Raw genomic sequence first — 23,011 nt, 5'->3', positions numbered from 1 at the left:
GAGATGAAATATACTCTGCAGAGCTCAGTGAGGAGAGCTGAGAGCTGATTGGTGGGAAAGAAACCCCCCTTCTCCCTCCCCCTTCACACAGCACATAGGAATAGACCCCAGGCTTTGTTTAAACCACACTGTACACCCCACAGCCTTCATTGCACCATTGAGGCTTTTAGAAATATAGCATTTTCACTGGGAATTCAGTGACTGATTATATCAAAATACAAAAACTCATCTAGTGTAAACTTCTGATTTCTTTGCCTGGCAATGCCATTTCCTCTCCCTTAGCTGTTTTTGTATTGATACAAAACATGTAATAAAAATGCACTTTACCCTGCCTGTGAGAGCGACATCTGCATCAGTAAGCTTTCCAGCATTTGCATCTCTTTCAGTATCTCCATCCACCTCTGTGTCTTTCACCTTCCTGTGATTGAATTTATAGGTTACTGCATGTTCAAAATAAAACATAAAGAACAATAACATTTATTAGATTAAAATGTATTACCTTGTGGAAGCAACAGAGTCCATTTTTAGTGCGTTTCTTGTCTTCCCTTCATGGCCTTCAGTTACACCTACATATATTATTGCCAAGGTATTATGAATAATATAATCAAAGACAGGCTTCACTAAAAGACTACATTAAATACTGTTGGCAAAACCTACAACAATATACTAAGTGATAGCAGCACTGGCTGTCACAATGTAGATGTGTGTGAAGACACTGACAGAGCAAGGGCTAGCAAGTAAAAGTACCTAAGAGAAAAGATAGATAATTAAAGACAGGTGAGTTTGATACACAAAAGGGAGATCATGTAGTCAAGCAAGGCTTCTGCATATAACCGGTGCTGTTGAAGTGGTCTAATGGCGCGTACACATGACCGGACTTTCCAGCAGACTAGGTCCAACGGTCTTCCCAACAGACTTTTCAGTGGAGTTCCGACGGACTTTCCGAACAGACTTGGCCACACACAATCACACCAAAGTCCGACGGATTTGAACGTGATGACGTAGGACCGGACTAGAATAAGGAAGTTCATAGCCAGTAGCCAATAGCTGCCCTAGCGTCAGTTTTCGTCTGTCGGACTAGCATACAGACAAACTGAGTCCGTCGGAAAAATTTGAAACATATTCTAAATCTAAAGTCCATCTAATTTGTAGACAGCAAAGGTCCGATGAAGCCCACACATGATCAAATTATCTGGCGGATTCATTCTGTCGGACCTTTGCTGTCGAAAAGTCCGGTCGTGTGTACACGGCATAAGAGGATAACCTTTGGGTAAATGTCTAAAGATCAGGGCTGCTGTGTTGTTTCACATGATAAACTATCCAAGCATTTCAAAGGTAGCATTTGCAAAATCATGAGGTTTATATGGAACACAAAGAGGTGTGTGTCACATTGCCTTTATGACTCAATAGCAGTTTACATATATATAGGTGTATGAGGTGAGGTACTTAGCTACACCATGGGGTGGATTTACTAAAGGCAAATAGACTGTGCACTTTGCAAGTTATAACTCAAAAGAAGAATAGGTGAACGCCTCCACATTACCAGAACCCTGGCTTCAACAATATGTCAACTGAAATAGAACATCTGTAAATTGTGATTACTCCAGATCCTTGCCAGTCATACAGATGGGAAATTACTGTTTTTTGAAAGATTAGATGCCCCAACATCCCACTTGTCATCTAAATGTACAGTCACAGGTCAATCTGTTAATTTTCTTGCCCAAATGTAAGACGCTGTAAATGTTCACTTTTATAAACAATATTCTAGTTATATATCTAGTAATGTTGGGGTGATTAAATTCAAGCAGAAGGTGCATTTACAATGAGCTGCGCCAATCCAAAACTGTATTTTGTAAGGGCATGGCAGCCCATTTTTTTATTTCTTCCCATGCTGGGGGTTCTCACCATTACTGTAAAACATAACAGTTAGCCTACTGGCTCAAATGTGGCAGTTTTACTGCTCCAAGTACCTCTTCAGGTTCCCTCCTGAACTTTAGTACCTTTGCTTGGTCCACTTGACCATGAAACACATCCCTGCGTCTATGCACAGACACTGTACCTCAGCTCTGCATCTTCCTTACAGCTTCCTAGCTGTTTGTGTCTCTCTTGGACCATCTCTGTTCAGCTCCCCAGCTACATCACTTGTGCGATTTGGACCCCCTCTTGTCCTTGTGGACTTTCTCTCAGGTTTGGGCCTTCCTCCCTCCCAACCTGAACACCACTGATACCCGACAGCATCTCACACAGCTCTCTTCAGCCTGGGTTCACACATATGCAAACACAGACATTGCATGTGATTTGTACCCATTACTGTGCCGATCACATGCAATGTCTATGCAAACCTTTTTTTTCTCCGCACTGAAATCAGATTGCATGAGTGTTTCACACCCATGCGATCCAATTCCTGTCCGAATTCACAGTTCACACTGCGATCTGTAAACCGATCTGGGGGTGTCATTAACTTTGTATTGACACATGCAGCGGTTCGCAGAGGGCAGTGTGAACTGCCTGTAAGGGAGATGCGATGCGGAAAAAGGCGCTGAAATCGCGCTGGTTCCCACATCGCATATGTGTGAACTCAGGCTCAGACACCCTCTCTCAAGAGGGTGGGGCCCTGAGCTTTAATTGTGGTTCTCTTATGAAGCCAGCACACACCTAAGCAATTGGTGTGCTTGCTTCTCCCAAAATCTAGCATAACCCACCCTTTTGTACACAAATCACATAGTTAGAGCTCATGTACATTGGGGTTTTTGCCCGTATAGCATAAAAATCAAGTGTATTCTGACACCCAGGAGGTGCAGCATAAACTCTGCTACCAGCAGCCCTGTTAAAATTAGTAACAGCTGCAGTATGCATTCAGGGACTTATGCTCAATGTGGAATTTCTGCATTTGGGGAATGTGAATACCGCATATTTCTTCATGTCATTGATTTTGACAAGGCTGTATGCTAGACCATTGCCTCCTGGGTTCCCGGAATATACCTGTCTTTTATGCTATTTGGAGAAGAGTGCCTATGTGCATGATTGCTTATGCTAGGTTTGCTATGACATCTACATCTGTTACTGTGTATGGAGGCTTGTAATGAAACTCTAATCCTCATGAACACTGGATGCAATAAAAACGCCAGTAGCTTTAGCTGTGGAAAGCTGTAGCTGTAGAATACTTTTGCAGCTTTGTGCAGTAGTGTTTTTCAGCGTTTTCAAAAACGCTGATATACGCTGAATAGCTGCATTTTTCAGCTTTCTTAAGTGTTGTCAGAGTTAGAGCATTTTTACAGCTGAAAAACTCCTCTTAAAACCCACTAGTGCGTGGACACATAGGATAGCATGTTGGAGAGTTTACTGGCTGCAAAAAAAAAAATGTCTGAAGCCAAAAACAGCAGCTGTAAAAGCATCCAGTGTGCACGAGGCCTAAAAAAGTTTAGATACCTCTACGGTGAAGCAGTGTAGAATGCAGCTTGTAGTCTCAAGCCTCAAAAGACTTGGGTGAACCCACTGTAGTTCTAGAACATTACACAAACTATTTTTAATCCCACTGTAGTTCTAGAACATTACACAAACTATTTTTAATGTCTACTTTATTATGTAAAGATCTATTTCAAAAACAAACAATAATCAAAAGCATTTTAATATATATTAACTTACATTTTGCTGGAGACTCATAACTTTCTTCGGAAGTAAGTGCATATGTTTGCAGGAATTCTGAAAAAGCTCCATTCTTTTTAAGAAGCTCATTATATGTGCCAACTTCAGAAATTCTTCCATCAGACAACACAACAATCATGTCCATTTGTGGCAGGAAGCTAATGCCATGAGTTACTAAAACACGGGTCTAAGAAAAGTAAGAGGGTATAAGCCCATGGTAACATGACATACATTTCATTTTCTTTGTCTAAGGCATATGAATACTGGTCTCAGCAGGATTTACTGAATAGTGTGTTATATTCAATGCGATTAAAGTGGATGTAAACCCAATTCATTAAATTTGAGCTGGGCACATATATCTGCAGTGTTTTCTTATCTCTCTCCAAAGCAACTGTGGTTTTCTCCTGCTCTGTAGCTCTGATAACTTCTGACACAGGAGATAAAACCAGCCTGAAATGTGTGTTGTGGGAGGTTGCTATAAATAGATTAGCACAGAACTTGACTTATCAGAGCACAGCTCTGCACATTACTTTCTTTCCTTTGCCTATGAGGAGAGGGGGTGTGTGCCTTTCATCCAATCAGTTGTCTTGGCTGTATGGCAATAATCCACTCCCAGTGCTGAACAGGAAGAGAAAAATCTGTAACATTAAAGCCTCGTACACATGATCGGATTGTTGGCCAATAAAACCGAAGGGTTCCTTCTGCTAATTTCGTGTTAGTAGAAGTTTGGTGAGTGTTGATTTTTGCTTTTCATTTCGTGCTTTTCAGTTTGTTTCTGAATGGCCATTCATCAACCCGACATGTTGCGGAATCGGAGGAGATAAAGTGTTATTTATTATTGGCCTTGGAATTATTGCTTTGACGTTATTTTTTTGGTTGAATAATGATTTGATTTGTTATATTTTCTATATTTTTGGATGCATAGCATGCAATTTTTGGTTACGTTCTATTGGCAGATAGCATGTCTAATTTTATTTGCTTTCTTTTTTTAATGCACAATAAAAAAATTGTGGAAAATAATACTTGGCTATGTGTTTTACTTCAAATGACAGTTTGGGAGTAGGCAGTTACATTTAAAAAAATACAATGTAAAATTGACAAGGGACATCAACATAGTTATATCTTTGATGTGGTAACTTGCCCAAAAAAATAAAATAAATAATAATATTATTCTTGATATCACAAAAAAAAGCCTTTGAAAATGTGTTTGCAATAACTCCATCAGTATCACTAGCAATGCAGCTTCATTATTCTCCCATTAAAGAAGAGAATGTGCGCTGCAATGCGTGATTTCATTATTTGCCACGTCACAAATGCTAATTCTCCATTACGAATGCTAGTTTACAAGACCATCTGCTTCTGGCTCGTCCTTGCTTCCAAACATGCATGTTTGTACTTTTTGAGTGTGTGTATACATCCTCGGAAAATCCGACAGTAGACATTTGTCCGCAAAAATTTTAAAAACCCGTTATCCAACATTTGTCTGCGGAAAATCTGACAAGAATTGTCCGATGGAGCATACACATGGTCGGATTTTCCGCCAACAGCCTGTCATCACACATTTCCTCTCGGAAAATCCGATCGTGTGTACAAGGCTTTAGAGCACTTCAAAAGGATATATACAGATGAAGACAGAAGGTATACATGTAAAACTTATATAGGGAGATTTGTTTCATCCCTGTGTATCATCTTATTGTATATGTGATGGTTTACATCCACTTTAACCACTTAATGACCGAGCCTCTTTTTGACACTTGTTGTTTACAAGTTAAAATCATTTTTTTTGCTATAAAATTACTTAGAACCTCCAAACATTTTCAGACACCCTAGAGAATAAAATGGTAGTCATTGCAATACTTTACGTCACACCGTATTTGCGCAGTGGTCTTACAAATGCAATTTTTGGGGAAAAAATACACTTTTTTGAAAAATACCGTAATAGGATTTTTAAAACAACTTACCTGTAAAATCCTTTTCTTTGAGTACATCATAGGACACAGAGCCTCAAGTATTTACCTGATGGGTTATGGGCCTACCTTCAGGTGCTGACATTGGTATAACCAATACAGGAAATTGACTCCCCTATATAACCCCTCCTCCTTCCAGAAGTACCTCAGTTTTTGTAGCCAAGCAATATACTTACACCCCATAAAACAGAGAGGCGGAAGCTCTGTGTCCTATGATGTACTCCAAGAAAAGGATTTTACAGGTAAGCTGTTTTAAAACTTCTATTTTCTTTATCGTACATCATAGGACACAGAGCCTCAAGTATTTACTTGATGGAACGTCCCATAGCAATGCTACTTGAGGGGAGGGAGACACAACCTGTAGGGCACCCCCAGACCTTGAGGACTTATACTGCTGCCTGCAGCACACTGCATCCCAAGGGCAATATCTTCATTAGCTCTTACATCCACCTGATAAAATTTTGTGAATGTATGCACTGAAGACCAAGTCGCAGCCTTGCATATCAGAGCCCTGGACGCCTGGTGACGCACTGCCCAAGAAGCACCAACTGCTCTGGTATTGTGCGTCTTAACTTGAAAAGGGGGAATCTTTCCCTTCGAAACATAAGTTTGAATTATAACTTGCCAAATCCACTTAGTGAAAGTGGATTTCGATGCTGCCGGTCCTTTCTTATGACCCTCTGGCAGAATAAATAAGACGCCAGTCTTACAAATCTGAGCAGTTTTCTTTAAATAGATCTTCACTGCTCTCACCACATCAAGACAATGTAGCTACTTTTCTTCCCTGATACATGGTTTTGGGAAAAACAATGGCAGGACAATATCTTCATTCAGATGAAAGCCTGAAACCACTTTTGGCAAAAAGCCTGGATGAGGACGTAGCACCACTCTGTCCTCACGAATAATCAAATATGGCTCTTTACAAGAAAGCACAGTCAATTCTGATACCCTCCTTGCTGATGATATAGCAACCAAAAATACCAGATTCCTTGCCAAAAGGACTAGGGGAATCTGCTGTATCAGTTGAAATGGTTGTTTTTTGTAACACTGACAAAATTAAATTCAAGTCCCAAGGGCTTAAGGGGGATTTAACTGGTGGATTAATCTGCATCACTCCTTGCATGAAACCCCGGACTAAAGAATACTTAGCAAGCGGTCTTTGAAATAAAATTGATAAAGCTTAGACTTGGCCCTTAATAGTACTCAGGGCCAACTTCACCTCCAAAGGCAAAAATTATGCCTATGATATATTTCCAAGGGTGCAAACCCTTGGATTCACACCAGGAAACATAAGCCTTCCAGACTCTATAATATATAGCTCTGGAAACCAGCTTCCTAGCATTAATCAAAGTAGAGACAACTGACCTGGAAAGTGCAGGTTTCTTCAGAATGTGGGTCTCAATAGCCAGGCCGCTAAATTTAGCTGTCATAAAGTAGGATGGAATATCGGTCCCTGTGATAGCAGGTCTGGCCATCTTCACGATTTCTGCAAACCATGAACACCTGGGCCATGCTGGTGCTACCAGTATTGTCGGCTTTCTTTCCAGCTTGATCCTGCAAAGATGTCAAGGTAGCAACTGAATCGGGGGGAAATGCATAGATCAATCAACCAACGCATCTGTTCCGTATGCGAGTGGATCCTTTGTCCTGGACACGAAGCTGACTTGCTTCGTGTTGAATCTGGACGCTAGAAGCTCTATGTCTGGAGTCCCCCATCTTTGGCAAAAAGCCAGAAAAATCTTGGGATGAAGAGACCATTCCCACGGGAATAAGTGCTGGCGACTTAAGTAATTGCCTGCCAATTCTCTACTCCCGGAAATGAAAACTGCCGTTAGGCATGGGACATTCTTTTCTGCCAAAGTTAGAATCTGGTTCACCTCTCTCTGAGCTGAGAGACTTTTGGTGCCCCTTTGGTGATTGATATATGCCACAGCCGTGGCATTGTCGGATTGGATCCTGACGGGACAATTCTTTAACCTGGAGGTCCAGGTTCTCAGGGCCAGATACACTGCCCGAATCTCTAAGATGTTGATGGGCAAGACTCTTTCGGTTCCTGACCACTGTCCCTGGACAGTCATCTTTTCTAATACTGCTTAGACATTTGCATTAGTTTTTGTCCGAATGCATTTTCGTCCGAATTTCAGGTATTTTCGTTATCGTTTTGACAAACGATAACGAAAGCACAGAGTCTGAAAAACGAAAGATCCAACATAAATAAATGCTTTATTTTCATTTTGACACAGTTCGATACAGATAGGAGATTCGACGTGACTCTGACAATAACAATCTGTGTCTATTGAACCTGTATCATAAGAGTCTATTCACACAGGGGCAACACGACTTCCAGCATGACTTTGGGAGGCAACTTGGACACGACTTGAGTGTGAATCACAGCGCGACTTACAACATGACTTTAATGTAAAAAAAACAAACGGCATGGGTTCCCCTTCAAGAACATACCAGGCCCTTCAGGTCTGGTATGGGTATTAAGGGGAACCCCGCACCAAAAAAAATGGCGTGGGGGTCCCCCTCAAAATCCATACCAGGCCCTTCAGATCTGGCATGGATTTTAAGGGAAACCCAGCGCCAAAAAAAAAAAAAGAAGATGCCTGACGAGAACACCGGAACAAGAAGAAGTGGATCGAAGGAAGTAGAGAATCGGAAGAAGAAGAAGATGGAGGAAGAAACTGAAGGATGAAGAAAAGAAGAAGAAAGAAGACCAGAAGAAAGAAGATAAAAGAAGACTTTAACCCCCCTGGCGGTGTTCCCGAGTCTGGCTCAGGGTGGAAGTTTTGTACCAAAAGCGGTAACCCCGAGCCAGACTCGGGACCGCATCGCTGAATGCAGGAGGAGATTACTTACCTTCTCCCCTGGATCCAGCGATGTCCCCCCGCTGTACGAGCAGCTCATCCTCCGCCGGATCTATCACGGAGCCGATCTCCATTCCCTGCGAGCGTTGCGGCGCACGGGGACAGAGATCAGCGCCAAATTCAAAAAGTAAAACACACAGTATACATACATTGCTGTATGTAATTATTTCACATCCCCTTTGTCCCTAGTGGTCTGCCCAGTGTCCTGCATGCAGTTTTATATTATAAAAACTCTTCTTTATGCCTGGAAACTGGAGATTGTCCATAGCAACCAAAACTGTCACTTTACATCAAAAATGATTTTAGACCAGCTAGAAAACCGCGATAATAAATTGGAATCACTCGCAGAATTGAGGGATAGCGATTTGTGTGGAGATCCGTCATCAAATATTGAAAAGTAATGACAGAGACAATTCTGCAACTGAGCAAATTTCAGTGTTTTTGATTTGATTGCATTATTGAATAATTTTTATTATTGTTATATTATTATTTGGTATAATTATTTATAGTTATGTATTATATTATAATTTATGATTTCATTTTTCAAACTTTATCATACCAGGGATGTCTGCTAGACTCTGGTTTGAACAGATTTAAGAGAGTTATTCCTAAGAATTGCAGGACTAAAATATAAAACGCCAAATTTTCATGCAAAATAATTGTGCCGCTTTTAGCACCTAAAATCCGAAATAATCATAGGAGGTTAATAAAGGACTTGTCAAAGATCGTCTCCTGTAATTTTTAACACTTTTGTCACTTTTTTGGTGAAATGGCAGGGATAAATTTTGTACCCCCTTAACATTTCCCACAGGGGGGAGGCCGGTATCTGGGGGTCCCCTTGTTAAAGGGGGCTTCCAAAATCTGATAAGCCCCCCGCCCGCAGACCCCCACAACTACCGGCCAGGGTTGTGGGGATGAGGCCCTTGTCCTCATCAACATGGGGACAAGGTGCTTTGGGGGGGACCCCAAAGCATCCTCCCAATGTTGAGGGCATGTGGCCTGGTATGGTTCAGAAGGGGGGGCGTTCTCTCGTCCCCCCTCTTTTCTTGTGGCCTGCCAGGTTGTGTGCTCAGATAAGGGTCTGGTATGGATTTTGAGGGGGACCCCACACCATTTTTTTTGGCGCGGGGTTCCCCTTAAAATCCATGCCAGGCCTTAAAAAAAACCATAGAAAACGTACAACATTAGAATCCTACTATAGCTTGTAGTCGAAATATTCGACTGGGAATGTAGGATTGCAGCATCATACAGTGAATTTCGCTGCTCCGTTGAATCTTCTTTAAACATTCGACAGACACCATAAGCCTTCAATGACAGATTCGACCTTAATTCATTTGGATTTCCAGACGAATGCAATTTTTTAACGAAAAACAAAATAAATAAAAACAAATTTCGGGAGTAACTAAATAAATTTATTTTTCGGACGAAAACGAAATTCCGAAACAAAATATTTCTGTCTGCACATGTCTAATACTGCTCCCCAGCCTGATAGACTGGCATCTGTCCTTACTACTTTCCATATAATTGGTCTGAAGGACTTTACCTTCAGCAGGTTCCGCGTTAGTAACCACCAACTGAGGCTTTGGGACACTCATATTGGCACATCCAAAGATTGAATCGTTTTGTTCCAAGCAAACTGGATACTGTTTTGAAACCGTCTCAAGCGGAATTGGGCATAGGGAATTGTTTCGAATGAAGCTACCATCTTTCCTAACAACCTCATGCAAAGGCAAATTGAGAGATCTCTTTTTGACATGACCATCTGCACCAGCTCTTGTATGGAGCTGATTTTTGTGGGAGGCAAGAACACCCTTTCCTAGGCGGTGTCTATGATCAGGCCCAGATACTCCAGCCTCTTTAGTGGCTTTAAGGAGGATTTCAGGTTGAGAATCCAGCCCAGACTCTCCAGGTAACTGCTTGTAATGGCTACATTTTGCTTCAAGCAGGCGACTGGTCTATTAACAATAGATTGTCTAATTAAGCCAAGCTAGTTATGCCCTGTGCCCTTAACCTGGCTAGAGGTGGGGCTAGTACTTTTGGGGGCTAGTACTTTTGGGAATACTCAGGGTACTGTAGCAAGCCTGAAGGGCAAGGCTACAAACTGAAAGTGCTGTTGTTCCACTTCGAACTGCAGAAACCTCTGGTCAGGAGGAAATATAGGAACATGCAGATATGCATCTCTGATGTCGATGGATGCCAGAAGTTCTCCTCCTTGTAGGATGGAAACAACTGACTTGATTGACTCCATGCGATCTTCAGGAGCTGATTCCGCAGATCTAGAATTGGTCTGACATGCCCATTTGGCTTTGGTACCATAAACAGGTTTGAGTAAAACCCCAAACCTTGCTCGTGTGTGGGAACCTGTATGATTATCCCTTGCGCCAATAATAGGTCTAATGCTTTCAACAGGGATTAGCTTTTCCATGGATCCTTGGAAACATTTCAAAAATAGATGTGGAAACTCAAAATTCTAGCTTGTATACTAGAGACACTGTGGAGAGAGTCCATCTGTCCTGAATTTCCCCTTGCCAGACTTCTGAGTACCTCAGAATTCTTCCCCCCCACCTTGGTGAGGGGAAATGCCTCTTCATGACTAGGCCTTGGTATTCTGCTTTACAGACTTGTGGCCCCAGGTCTTCCTTTGTGCTTGGGTTTGACCCTGAGGTCTTCCTCTAGAGTCTGACAGAGAAGGCCGTTGCCCCTGCCTAGAATGAAGGACATTTATCTTTTCTTTTGACTGGCAAAAGAGTACTCTTTCCGCTGGAAATTGTTTGGATGTATTTATCCAAACTATCGCCAAACTAGTTGGAAGGTTCTTGCAAGGCGTTTCAGCTAACCGACCCTTTAACCAAAGGGTCCTTCGCATGTGTACTAGTACAAGCACAAGATGTGATACCTGATGAATAGAATCCTTCATAGCATCTATGGCAAAGCATAATGCTTTTTGTAGCTCGGCCAACTCCCACGCCTCTTGTGCAGGGAGCTCTTTAAGAACATCTGTGAACTGGTCCTTTAAGGACCGACAGATGCCCATAGATGCAATTGCTGGCTGAGTCACTGTCCCTGCTAAGGAAAAAGAGGATTTTAATAGACCTTCCAACTTTTTATCTGTTGGATCTTTAAGCATATGCCCATTGTCTACTGGACAAGTTAAACTTTTATTCAGATTTGAAAATCGCAGCATCAACTTCTGGAACTTTCCATCCTTTAGTGAATTGTTCCTCCATAGGATAGAGAATTGAGAATCTCTTTGGAGGAGAAAAATGCATATCCAGATGATCCCATTCGGTATAAATAAGCTTTTCTAACAATGCATGGACAGGAAACACATGCAAAGGCTGTAAAGCTGGGATATGCAATTAGCGGACCTCCAGCTGTTGCAGAACTACAAGTCCCATGAGGCATAGCAAGAATCTGACAGCCACAAGCATGACACCCAGAGACAGAGGCATGATGGGACTTGTAGTTTTGCAACATCTGGAGGTCTGATAATTGCATATCCCTGCTCTAAAGGTTTCAAGGAACCCAAAGAAGAGACCGGACCTTCAGCTAACTGTTAGGGGTAGCATGAAAGTGGAGCGAACCATTTCTGTAAGGCTCTGTACTTCAGACAGTGAAGCTGAAACATCAAGTATTGTTTCCTCCACAGAGAAATAACTGGCTTGTCTTTCCTCTCGATCATCTGAGGGTAATACCTCATCCTGTCCCCATAATTCCCTTGGACCCTCCATTGTCTGTAAAGAGTCCAAGATGGGGGAGGGGGATCTAGGACACTTCCTATCCACTTGGATAGAGGATGCGATTAAAGCCACTAATCTTCCTTCCAAGCTCTGCAGGGCAGAGGAAAATGCATATCTTCAGTCATATATACAGGAGCTGAAGCGTGTGAAGCAGTTGCACCACTGCTAGCTTCCAATGGCTCACCCTGGCTTGCCATGTCTAATATCTAAAGAGAGGAAGACAGTATGGAGGCATGACTGGGGTTCCCAGCACCTGGGGGTGGCACCTTAGGTACCTTTACGGTAGCTCTAGAAGACATACTGCTAAAGTACAAAAGCAGAGGTACACAAAATTAATATTTGCTTAACAATAGTTCTAGCAAAAACAATGTCACCATAATAATAGTTTTAACTGCTAAGTAACAATAGTGTTTCCTGTACTGGAAATGCCTCTTTACACCCCTTACGTGCCAGGCACTCTTGTGTCCCTTAGTGTGACAGACTCCCTCTCTTCAACTAAGAGATCTCTGCAACTGAGAGTGTCTACAATAAAGCCTCAGGTGGAACAGTGACCGGTGCCACGTTACCTTCAGGGACACGCCCCTCAGCGTCCTCCAGCAATACCCGCCCCTCTCCTTGAATATGCCTAGTTTGCACAATCGCGAACGGCATGCGTGTTTGCCATTGCAGACCTAAGGCTTATAATACCAGAGCTGTAACACAAGGTATGTACAGACGCACCTCTGCAAAAGGAGAGAGGGGAGGGAAGAGGGGGGTGGGGGGCTGGGGGTTCTATCAGCAGTCAATACAGCAGAGGCAAAGAGAATCAAATGCTGCTTGGCAAACCGCGCTGCTTTAAAAACCGTGCAGCATGAGGGCCATGGTTAAAAACAAATCCTTTAGCTGTGCTAACCTTAAAGCCTTCCTTATTTTAGCAACTGCTGTACTTCTTTCTTAAAAGGATTATTAACCAAGAACCCCCTACACCACACTATTGGAGACAGAGCTTGCTGTAAAACATCGTAGTATAAATTACTCCCAATAGAGGAGACATTTTAAAAGGCATACAAGGTATATGGAAGGAAAAAGCACTAGCTTCTTCCCTTACCTTGTCCTCGCTGCAGAATATTGCTGTAAACAGACAGATCCAAGCTTCACCCGTCACAATGGGCTGCGTTGTAAACCTTGAAAAACCAGGTCCCCTTAGGGGTTCCACTCCTTTGGACCCGTAGAGCACCCCTCAGGAACAGCTTTAGGTAATGTAGCAAGACCAAAAAGAGTCCTGGTTCCTAGGGTCCAGCTCTCAAAGAGAAGCTTACAGGCAAACCTCGTTCTTGTCTGCGAGGCCCGGGTACCATCCTATGGCCTTAGTGGAGAAGGATGGATCCAGCTGTGGAGGTTCTTTTAAAATCCATCATGGATCCCTCCTGGAGCTCCTCAGATCACATCTTCACTCGTCACCAACACCTTTGGCCCCTGGAAGACGTCAGTTGTGACGAAACGGTGTAGGGAGGAGTGGCGTATTGACGTCACCGCGTTCCACGTTGAACCCGGAAGCAACGGGCAGCGTTTACGAAGCCGGCCGGCAATATTGTTGTTTGTAACACAGCGAACTGTTTTTTCAGCTTGATGTAAGTGCAACCTTTTATTTATTTATTAAACGTAAGAATTTACTACACTATGGCGACCCTTCTTGTTTCTGTATGTGCCGGGCAATGAGTGGTGTGGCCGTAGGACCTGTCCAAACGTCTGAACAGAGCTTTATCCTCCTGGTGGTCCATGCGCAGAAGGAGTGCTTTCTTATTGTGGCCATATCTGGTCTCTGTGATGGGACCAGTCTAGCTGGTAAGCGGCAGTAATATTGGTGGTGGAAATCTGTTTTCTGCATCTTTGAGGACACCTTTTTCCTTTACCGGTGTGGTGTGTTTCACGGTGGAGACTACAATCAAAAAGAATCAATTTTTCTATATGAAATGAATTTTTTTGTGTGTAGATGGTGATATGGACTATTTTTTGAATATACACATCCTTTTAATTAGAGTTTGGTATAATATTGTTTGATACTGTTTTTCTGTACTTTATTTTTCACAAATAATTTTTGGATCATTTTTAGCGCAGCTTTTTGAAAATTAACTAGGATTTGTTTTGTGGGTATCTCACTTATAAAGTTGCTGCTGCATTCACGGTAGAATATTTTCACATAATTTTATTTATCAATATTTCATTGAAGAATAGCGCTGTATTTTTTTGGGTTACATTTTGAGTGAGGTACAGTCTGCTATTCTGTAAGGACTGGTATAGGTCCACAATACATAGGGTTGAGGTGCACTACTGCTGACCGCTGCCCTATACTGCAGCAGTCCTTCATCAGTATAGGGACTGACGTACAGTCTGCTAATCAGTTACACACAACCTACTTGTTCCACAAAGGTCCTTATAAGGACTGGTAACCTGGTGTAGGGTGCTACAGCACATAGGGTTGAGTGAGGTACAGTCTGCTATTCTATAAGGACTGGTATAGGTCCACAATACATAGGGTTGAGGTGCACTACTGCTGACCGCTGCCCTATACTGCAGCAGTCCTTCATCAGTATAGGGACTGACGTACAGTCTACTAATCAGTCACACACAACCTACTTGTTCCACAAAGGTTCTTATAAGGACTGGTAACCGGGTGTAGGGTGCTACAGTACATAGGGTTGAGTGAGGTACAGTCTGCTATTCTGTAAGGACTGGTATAGGTCCACAATACATAGGGTTGAGGTGCACTACTGCTGACCACTGCCCTATACTGCAGCAGTCCTTCATCAGTATAGGGACTGAGGTACAGTTTGCTAATCAGTAACACACAACCTACTTGTTCCACAAAGGTTCTTATAAGGACTGGTAACTTGGTCTAGGGTGCTACAGTACATAGGGTTGAGAGAGGTACAGTCTGCTATTCTATAAGGACTGGTATAGGTCCACAATACATAGGGTTGAGGTGCACTACTGCTGACCGCTGCCCTATACTGCAGCAGTCCTTCATCAGTTTAGGGACAGAGAGTTTTGTCACAGGGTCATTTAAAAAATGACAGGCAGAGGAAGAGGCAGGCCCTTCCGCAGGGGTGGTAGGGGTAGGGCAGGAGCAACAGCCTTGAGCCAAAGTGGGAAGTTGCAGAAGGTGCGTTCAATTACTTTAAAGGACGCACCAGACTTGGTTGAGTGGCTCACTCAGCCTTACTCCCTCCTCATCCTCCTCATCCTCTCGATCTGCACCCTCTTCTTCACTCTCTGCTATGTGCACCCCCAAAGACACTACCACCAACAACACCACCACCACCACATACCTTCCGCTTGAGTCACAGGAATTATTTTCCGATCCATATCAAGACATTTCTGATGCGCAGCCACTCTTGGTATTGGATCAGGAAGAGGAGGCAGCAATAACCGCTACTCAGCAGTCTGACGACAGTACCCAGATCAGCCCAAGGAGGAGGTTGGTCCCCGGTGTTGCTGCCTACTCCGAGATCTCTACTTATATCGGTGGGGAAGGTGACGATGATGATGTGTCTAGTGATGTCACGTGGGTGCCCACAAGAGAGGAAGAGGAGGGGAGTTCAGAGGGAGATATGGACCAGCAGTCACAGGAATTATTTTCCGATCCATATCAAGACATTTCTGATGCGCAGCCACTCTTGGTATTGGATCAGGAAGAGGAGGTAGCAACCTCCTGGTGTTGCTGCCTACTCCGAGATCTCTACTTATAGCGGTGGGGAAGGTGACATCGATGATGACATGTCTAGTGATGTCACATGGGTGCCCACAAGAGAGGAAGAGGAGGGGAGTTCAGAGGGAGATATGGACCAGCAGATAGGGAGGAGAAGCAGGAATAAATTACATTGCACAGGAGGGACAAAGCAGACTGCTAATGTATCAGGAGCGAGTCATCGACCATGTACGGTCACATCTGGCGCTCCCAGGACACCGGTACATGGCTCCGCAGTGTGGGCTTTTTTTAACGTGCCCGCTGCTGACAATAGTGCTGCCATCTGCAATCTTTGCAGTCAACGCATTAGTCGCGGTAAGCCCAACACTCACCTAGGGACGACCGCCTTAAGAAGGCACATGAGCAGCCATCACCGAGCCCAGTGGGAGCAACGGAACACACAAAGCCACACTCCAGGCTCTCCCCGTCCAGCCTCGTCTTCTACTTCTTCTCCTCTCTCCTCACAATTGTCCTCCACTCCACCTTCCATCACGCCAAGCTCACGTTTTTCTGCAAAAAGGCAGGCTTCCGTGGGCCTAATGTTCGAGCGTAAAAAAATGATGACACCGGATAACCCTCTTGCCCAACGGTTGACGGCTGGCTTGTCAGAACTGATAGCCCGCCAACTACTGCCATATAAACTGGTGGACTCGGAGGCCTTTCGCAAATTTGTGGCCATTGGAACACCACAATGGAAGGCCCCAGGAAGGAAGTATTTCTCAGAGAAGGGCATCCCAGAGCTATATGGCCATGTTCAGCGGCAAGTGAATGTATCTCTGGCACACAGTGTCGGTGCCAAGATACATCTGACCACAGACACGTGGTCTAGCAAACACGGGCAGGGAAGGTATATCACTTTTACTGCCCACTGGGTGAACCTTCTGACGGCCGTCAAGCATGTAACCCGTGGCACCCGTGTAGATATGGTTTTACCGCCACGGATTGCATGCAGGCCTGGCTCTTCTTCTCCTCCTCCTCCTCCTACTCCATCCTCCTCCCTCTCCTCCTCGGCTGACTCCTCCTTTTCTGCTGCTAGCGTCTCTTCCGCTGCGCCGCCCAAGCTCCCCAGAACCTATTCGACATGCCAGGTGAGACGTTGCCATGCCGTGCTGCATCTGTTGTGCCTGGAAGCCAAGAGCCACACTGGCCCGGCACTCCTTTCAGCTTTGCGTTCACAGGCAGATCAGTGGCTAACACCGCTCAATTTGACAGTTGGTAAAGTGGTGTGTGACAATGGAGCCAATCTGCTTAGCGCATTGAAACAGGGAAAAATCACGCACGTGCCATGCATGGCAAACGTCTTAAACTTGGTCGTGCAGCGATTCGTTGTCAAATACCCTGGGGTCCAGGACATCTTGCGGCAGGCAAGGAAAATCTCGGCCCATTTCAGAAGATCTTACACGGCCATGGCTCGCCTTGCTGACATTCAGCGGCGACACAATCTGCCGGTCAGATGTATTATTTGCGATTGCCCGACGCAATGGAACTCAACCTTCTATATGCTTGATAGGCTGCTCCAGCAGAAACGTGCAGTTAACGTCTACCTATATGAACTCTGCGGCAGAACAGGTTCTGGGGAGCTGGGTTTTTTTTCACCGCGCCAGTGGCTGCTCATGCGCGACACATGCAGACTTCTGCGCCCATTTGAGGAGATCACCAAACTGGTCAGTCGCAGCCATGGCGCCATCAGTGACATGGTACCTTATGCCTTCTTTATGGAGCGTGCATTGCGTCGTGTCATTGATCAAGCTGTGGAGGAGCAGGAGCGGGAAGATGAGGAAGTCACAATGCTGGATGAATTCCCAGGGGGGGCTACTCTATCGGAGACAAGTCAACAACAGGAGTCTGAAGAGGAGTCAGAGGAGGATGGTGCCGGGGCGGATGAGGAGGAGCAATAAGAGCATGCTTTAAACCTTTCTGGGACCCCTGTTGTTGTGCGTGGATGGGGACGACATTATTCTGGATGATGAGCAGGAGCCAGGCCACCACACCGCTTCCAGTTTAGTGCAAATGGGGGCCTTCATGCTCCAGTGTTTTAATAGGGACCCCCGTATAAAAAGCATAAGGGTCAAGGACCAGTACTGGATGGCAACATACTTAGACCCCCGGTACAAACACAAAATGGCGGAAATGCTACCGCCGTCACAGAGGGCTGTCAGAATGCAGCACTTCCAGGCCTTGCTTCGAGAAATGCTGCATTCTGCTTTTGCGTGCGCTGGCAGAGGAGCAATTCCCACTCCCAGAGAAGGAGTTGCGGGTACCAATCCAACAGCGCCTGCAAGAAGAGGCTGGTTTGAAGATGTGTTGGTGACTTCGGATATGAGGTCATTCTTTCAGCCGACCCATCGACAGGTGTCATCCGGATCCAGCATCAGGGAACACCTAGACCGCCAGGTGTCCGACTACATTGGGTTAACGGCCGATGTGGACGCTCTGAGGAGTGATGAACCCCTGGACTACTGGGTGGGCAGGCTTGACCTCTGGCCAGAGCTTGCCCAATTTGCAATCGAACTGTTGGCTTGCCCCTCGTCCAGTGTCCTGTCCGAAAGGATGTTCAGCGCAGCAGGGGGGATCGTGACCGATGAGCGTACTCGCCTAGCTCACGACAGTGTTAACTACCTCACATTTCTAAAAATGAATGAGGCATGGATCTCGGAGGAATTCAACACATGTGACCAGTAGACCATGTATATGTCTATAAACAATTTTTTAAATCGAGCACACAGACCTTCTTTCTTCATTTGGCTCACTTCCTTGTCCAAAAGAAGCACACCGTACTATATGCCCGTACCCTCCTGTTTGAAGAGGTTGAGCGGTGTCATATTTCTACTGGGGCTGCTTATTATGAGGGGCTCCCACCATCCCTGTGCTGTGCTGCCTTACTCCTGGGGCTGCTTATGACGGGCTCCCACCATCCCTGTGCTGTGCTGACTTCCTCCTGGGGCTGTATCTCTGCTGTGCATATTATGAGGGGCTCCCACCCATCCCTGTGCTATGCTTATTATGAGGGGCTCCCACCATCCCTGTGCTGTGCTGACTTCCTCCTGGGGCTGCTTATTATGAGGGGCTCCCACCATCCCTGTGCTATGCTGACATCCTCCTGGGGCTGCTTATTATGAGGGGCTCCCACCATCCCTGTGTTGTGCTGACTTCCACCTGGGGCTGTACCTCTGCTGTGCATATTATGAGGGGCTCCCACCATCCCTGTGCTATGCTCATTATGAGGGGCTCCCACCATCCCTGTGCTATGCTCATTATGAGGGGCTCCCGCCATCCCTGTGCTATGCTCATTATGAGGGGCTCCCGCCATCCCTGTGCTATGCTGACTTCCTCCTGGGGCTGCTTACGGTGCAGGTGTCAGTGCTGTATATCACTGTGCTGATGTCAGTACTCTCTATCACGGTGCTGCTGTCAGTGCTGTATATCATGGTGCTGGTGTTAGTGCTTTATGTCACGCTGCTGATGTCAGTGCTCTCTATCACGGTGCTGGTGTCAGATGACTATCACGGTGCAGGTGTCATTGCTGTATGTCACGCTGCTAATGTGAGTGCTCTCTATCACGGTGCTGCTGTCAGTGCTGTATATCACGGTGCTGGTGTTAGTGCTTTATGTCACGCTGCTGATGTCAGTGCTCTCTATCATGGTGCTGGTGTCAGATGACTCTATCACGGTGCAGGTGTCATTGCTGTATGTCACGCTGCTGATGTCAGTGCTCTCTATCACGGTGCTGCTGTCAGTGCTGTATATCACGGTGCTGGTGTTAGTGCTTTATCTCACGCTGCTGATGCCAGTGCTCTCTATCACGGTGCTGGTGTCAGATCACTATCACGGTGCAGGTGTCATTGCTGTATGTCACGCTGCTGGTGATCATCTCCTGCACCCTCTTCTTTGCCTACCCTGACCTTCCCTCTCCTCCATTGCCTTCATGCGCTCCACAGTCCTGAATTGTCACAACAATTTCCCATATAAAAAAAGAATGCTTGTAGTTGTCGATCCCAGATTCACCTCATACATGTGTTATGTCATTGGCCATGTGGTGGGACTATGTTTGCACAGCTATTAATTATTTTGTGGCTGCAAATTTGACCTGTAGGTTTGCAAAGTTTGCCTCCCATTGAAGTCAATGGGGCCCGCCGCGAACGTTCCGATTCGCGAACTATCGGTCCGCGTTCGCGAAACGTCCCGTCGGAAGTTCGTCCATCACTAATCATTACCTCCTTCCTGCTCCAGGAGTCCAGGAGCCGAAGATACCCAGTGCACTGAAAGGAGAAGGAAGCTGTGGCTGCACTGTATAGAAGACATCTACAGAAAGTGTGTAGTGTGTGTGTTATGTGTGTGTGTGCGCGCATGTGTGTGTGTGTGTGTGTGTGTGTGTTATGTATGTGTGTGTGTGGTATGCATGTGTTAGAGCAAAAAGCACATAAGGAAAAAATGGACTTTGTAGGCGCCAATTATAAAAATGAAATAATCGTTTATTAAACACATAATACAAAAAGGAATTTTCATAAAAAAATGATTTTGCAAAGTAAATACATGCAAAAATATGTTGTTGTTTTTCTCTCTAAAACAGCAGAAAAATTATACCAAACATCATATTAATCCTGCACCAGTGTATGGTGTGCAGTAACACGCTTGCTCTACATGTTTTGCAATTGAATGCTTCATCGGGAGCTTAATAGCTGTTCTACAAAAGAAAGAGACATATAAACATATACAGATACCAAAACAGTACATTGGTAGAGTGTTCCATATTTTTTGACAGAATTCATCCAAAGTGTAGACATGAAATGGATTCCTATAAGTCACATGCAACAGGCAATTCAAGGTTGAACGTGGGCGTGTGCCAGTTAGAAAACAAGGAAAAAAGGAAAAGTAGGTATTTATAGAGAAACACAAGGGTAAGTATACCCATTATCAAGGTGTCCATTATTCAAAAGGAAATAAGGAGTAAAGATAACAAATTTAAAGGGAGCCACTTCCTGCACAGGGACAGATGAAGGAGAGTAACAATGTAGTCGGATAGTATTATTAACCATAAGCCTATAAGCCTACCTCAACACACAAACCATATAGGAGCTATCTCTTAAGCCCCATATGAGGCTTAAACCATAAACCAAAACCATATAATATGAGGTCAAACCTTAGGAATTTCAATTTGTGTGCAATCAGGCAGGCCCTTGCGCTACATGGTTTTGGTAAACTTGAAGGAAAAACTCAGCAGAAAAACTGATAGTGTGTATGGGGCTATAGGCAGCCAGATACTAGGTAGAAAGCATGAACAGACCACAACGTGACCTAAAGCACAGGAGCATATGACAACAAAGGATCATTATATATTACCTAACAATACTAGTGATAAGATAGACATTAAAGTGCTTAACACTTGGCTAATCTCACCTGTTAGATAACGCTAAGATGTATAGATCATAACCAACTAGTATGATTGTTAAAGCGAGAAGACAGGTGGTGTACTGGGAGCCTGATAGCTAGCCCAAACACACAGTATCCTATCTAGAAGCAATAAAGCTGAGAGGTAGTATGTATGCAGTCACTAGATCTGAAAAGATAAACAAAGATATTGTGGCAATATAGGAGCTAGTAAAGACATGTCCAAGAAGCAACAAAGTAGCTAAGATGATCCTCATAATCAAACGTAGGGAGTACATACCTTAATCTGCAGCAATTTTGTAGACAACATTACCTAGTATCTGGCTGCCTATGAGATAGCTCCTGTATGGTTTGTGTACTGAGGTAGGCTTATGGTTAATACTAGTATCCTTCATCTGTCCCTGTGCAGGAAGTGGCTCCCTCTAAATTTGTTATCTTTACCCCTCATTTCCTTTTGAGTAATGGACGCTTTGATAAACGGACATACTTACCCTTGTCTTTCTCTATAAATACCTACTTTTCCTTTTTTCCTTGTTTTCTAACTGGCACACCCCCACGTTCAACCTTGAATTGCCTGTTGCATATCACTTATGGGAATCCATTTCATGTCTATCTTTTGGATGAATTCTGTCAAAAAATGTGGAACACTCTACCAGTGTACTACTATAGATTATGTACTATTTTTGTATCTGTATATGTTTATATGTCTCTCCCTCTATTGTAGAACAGCTATTAAGCTCCAGATGAAGCATGTAGAGCAGGCATGTCCAAAGTCTGGCCCGCGGGCCAATAGCGGCTCGCGTTCCGGTTTCAGACAGCCCGCCTGGTAATGTTGACATATATATATCTTTTGTGGCCCCCAACGAATCCCGGAGTGCTGAGGGCCACAAAAGATAGATACAGTGCCTTGCGAAAGTATTCGGCCCCCTTGAACTTTTCAACCTTTTGCCACATTTCAGGCTTCAAACAAAGATATAAAATGTAGATTTTTTGTGAAGAATCACCAACAAGTGGGACACAATTGTGAAGTGGAACGAAATCTATTGGATATTTTAAACTTTTTTAGCAAATAAAAAACTGAAAAGTGGTGCGTGCAAAATTATTCGGCCCCTTTACTTGCAGCAAACTCACTCCAGAAGTTCAGCGAGGATCTCTGAATGATCCAATGTTGTCCTAAATGACTGATGGTGATAAATAGAATCCACCTGTGTGTAATCAAGTCTCTGTATAAATGCACCTGCTCTGTGATAGTCTCAGGGTTCTGTTGAAAGCGCAGAGAGCATCATGAAGACCAAGGAACACACCAGGCAGGTCCGTAATACTGTTGTGGAGAAGTTTAAAGCCGGATTTGGATACAAAAAGATTTCCCAAGCTTTAAACATCCCAAGAAGCACTGTGCAAGCAATCATTTTGAAATGGAAGGAGTATCAGACCACTGCAAATCTACCAAGACCTGGCCGTCCCTCTAAACTTTCAGCTCAGACAAGGAGAAGACTGATCAGAGATGCAGCCAAGAGGCCCATGATCACTCTGGATGAACTGCAGAGAACTACAGCTGAGGTAGGAGAGTCTGTCCATAGGACAACAATCAGTTGTACACTGCACAAATCTGGCCTTTATGGAAGAGTGGCAAGAAGAAAGCCATTTCTCAAAGATATCCATAAAATGTCTTGT

At 44.3% G+C, this 23,011-nt stretch overlaps 1 protein-coding gene across 1 annotated transcript in view; it reads right to left on the bottom strand.

The window, feature by feature from the left end:
* LOC143924555 (multidrug resistance-associated protein 1-like) overlaps positions 1–23,011 on the bottom strand; it is a 435,651-nt gene that overhangs the window by 142,051 nt on the left and 270,589 nt on the right. Inside the window, exons 20-22 of the mRNA XM_077448932.1 lie at positions 3,646–3,832; positions 500–566; positions 328–418 (exon numbers count right to left, since the gene is read on the bottom strand). Of these exons, the coding sequence (XP_077305058.1) occupies positions 328–418; positions 500–566; positions 3,646–3,832 (345 nt within the window). The remainder of the gene's footprint in view (positions 1–327; positions 419–499; positions 567–3,645; positions 3,833–23,011) is intronic.

The sequence above is a fragment of the Lithobates pipiens genome, unplaced genomic scaffold (assembly GCF_037356315.1).
Source record: "Lithobates pipiens isolate NorthernLeopardFrog02 unplaced genomic scaffold, aLitPip1_a1.2 Scaffold_22, whole genome shotgun sequence".
Classification (NCBI taxonomy): Eukaryota; Metazoa; Chordata; class Amphibia; order Anura; family Ranidae; genus Lithobates; species Lithobates pipiens.
This window is presented reverse-complemented; position numbering and strand designations above follow the sequence as displayed.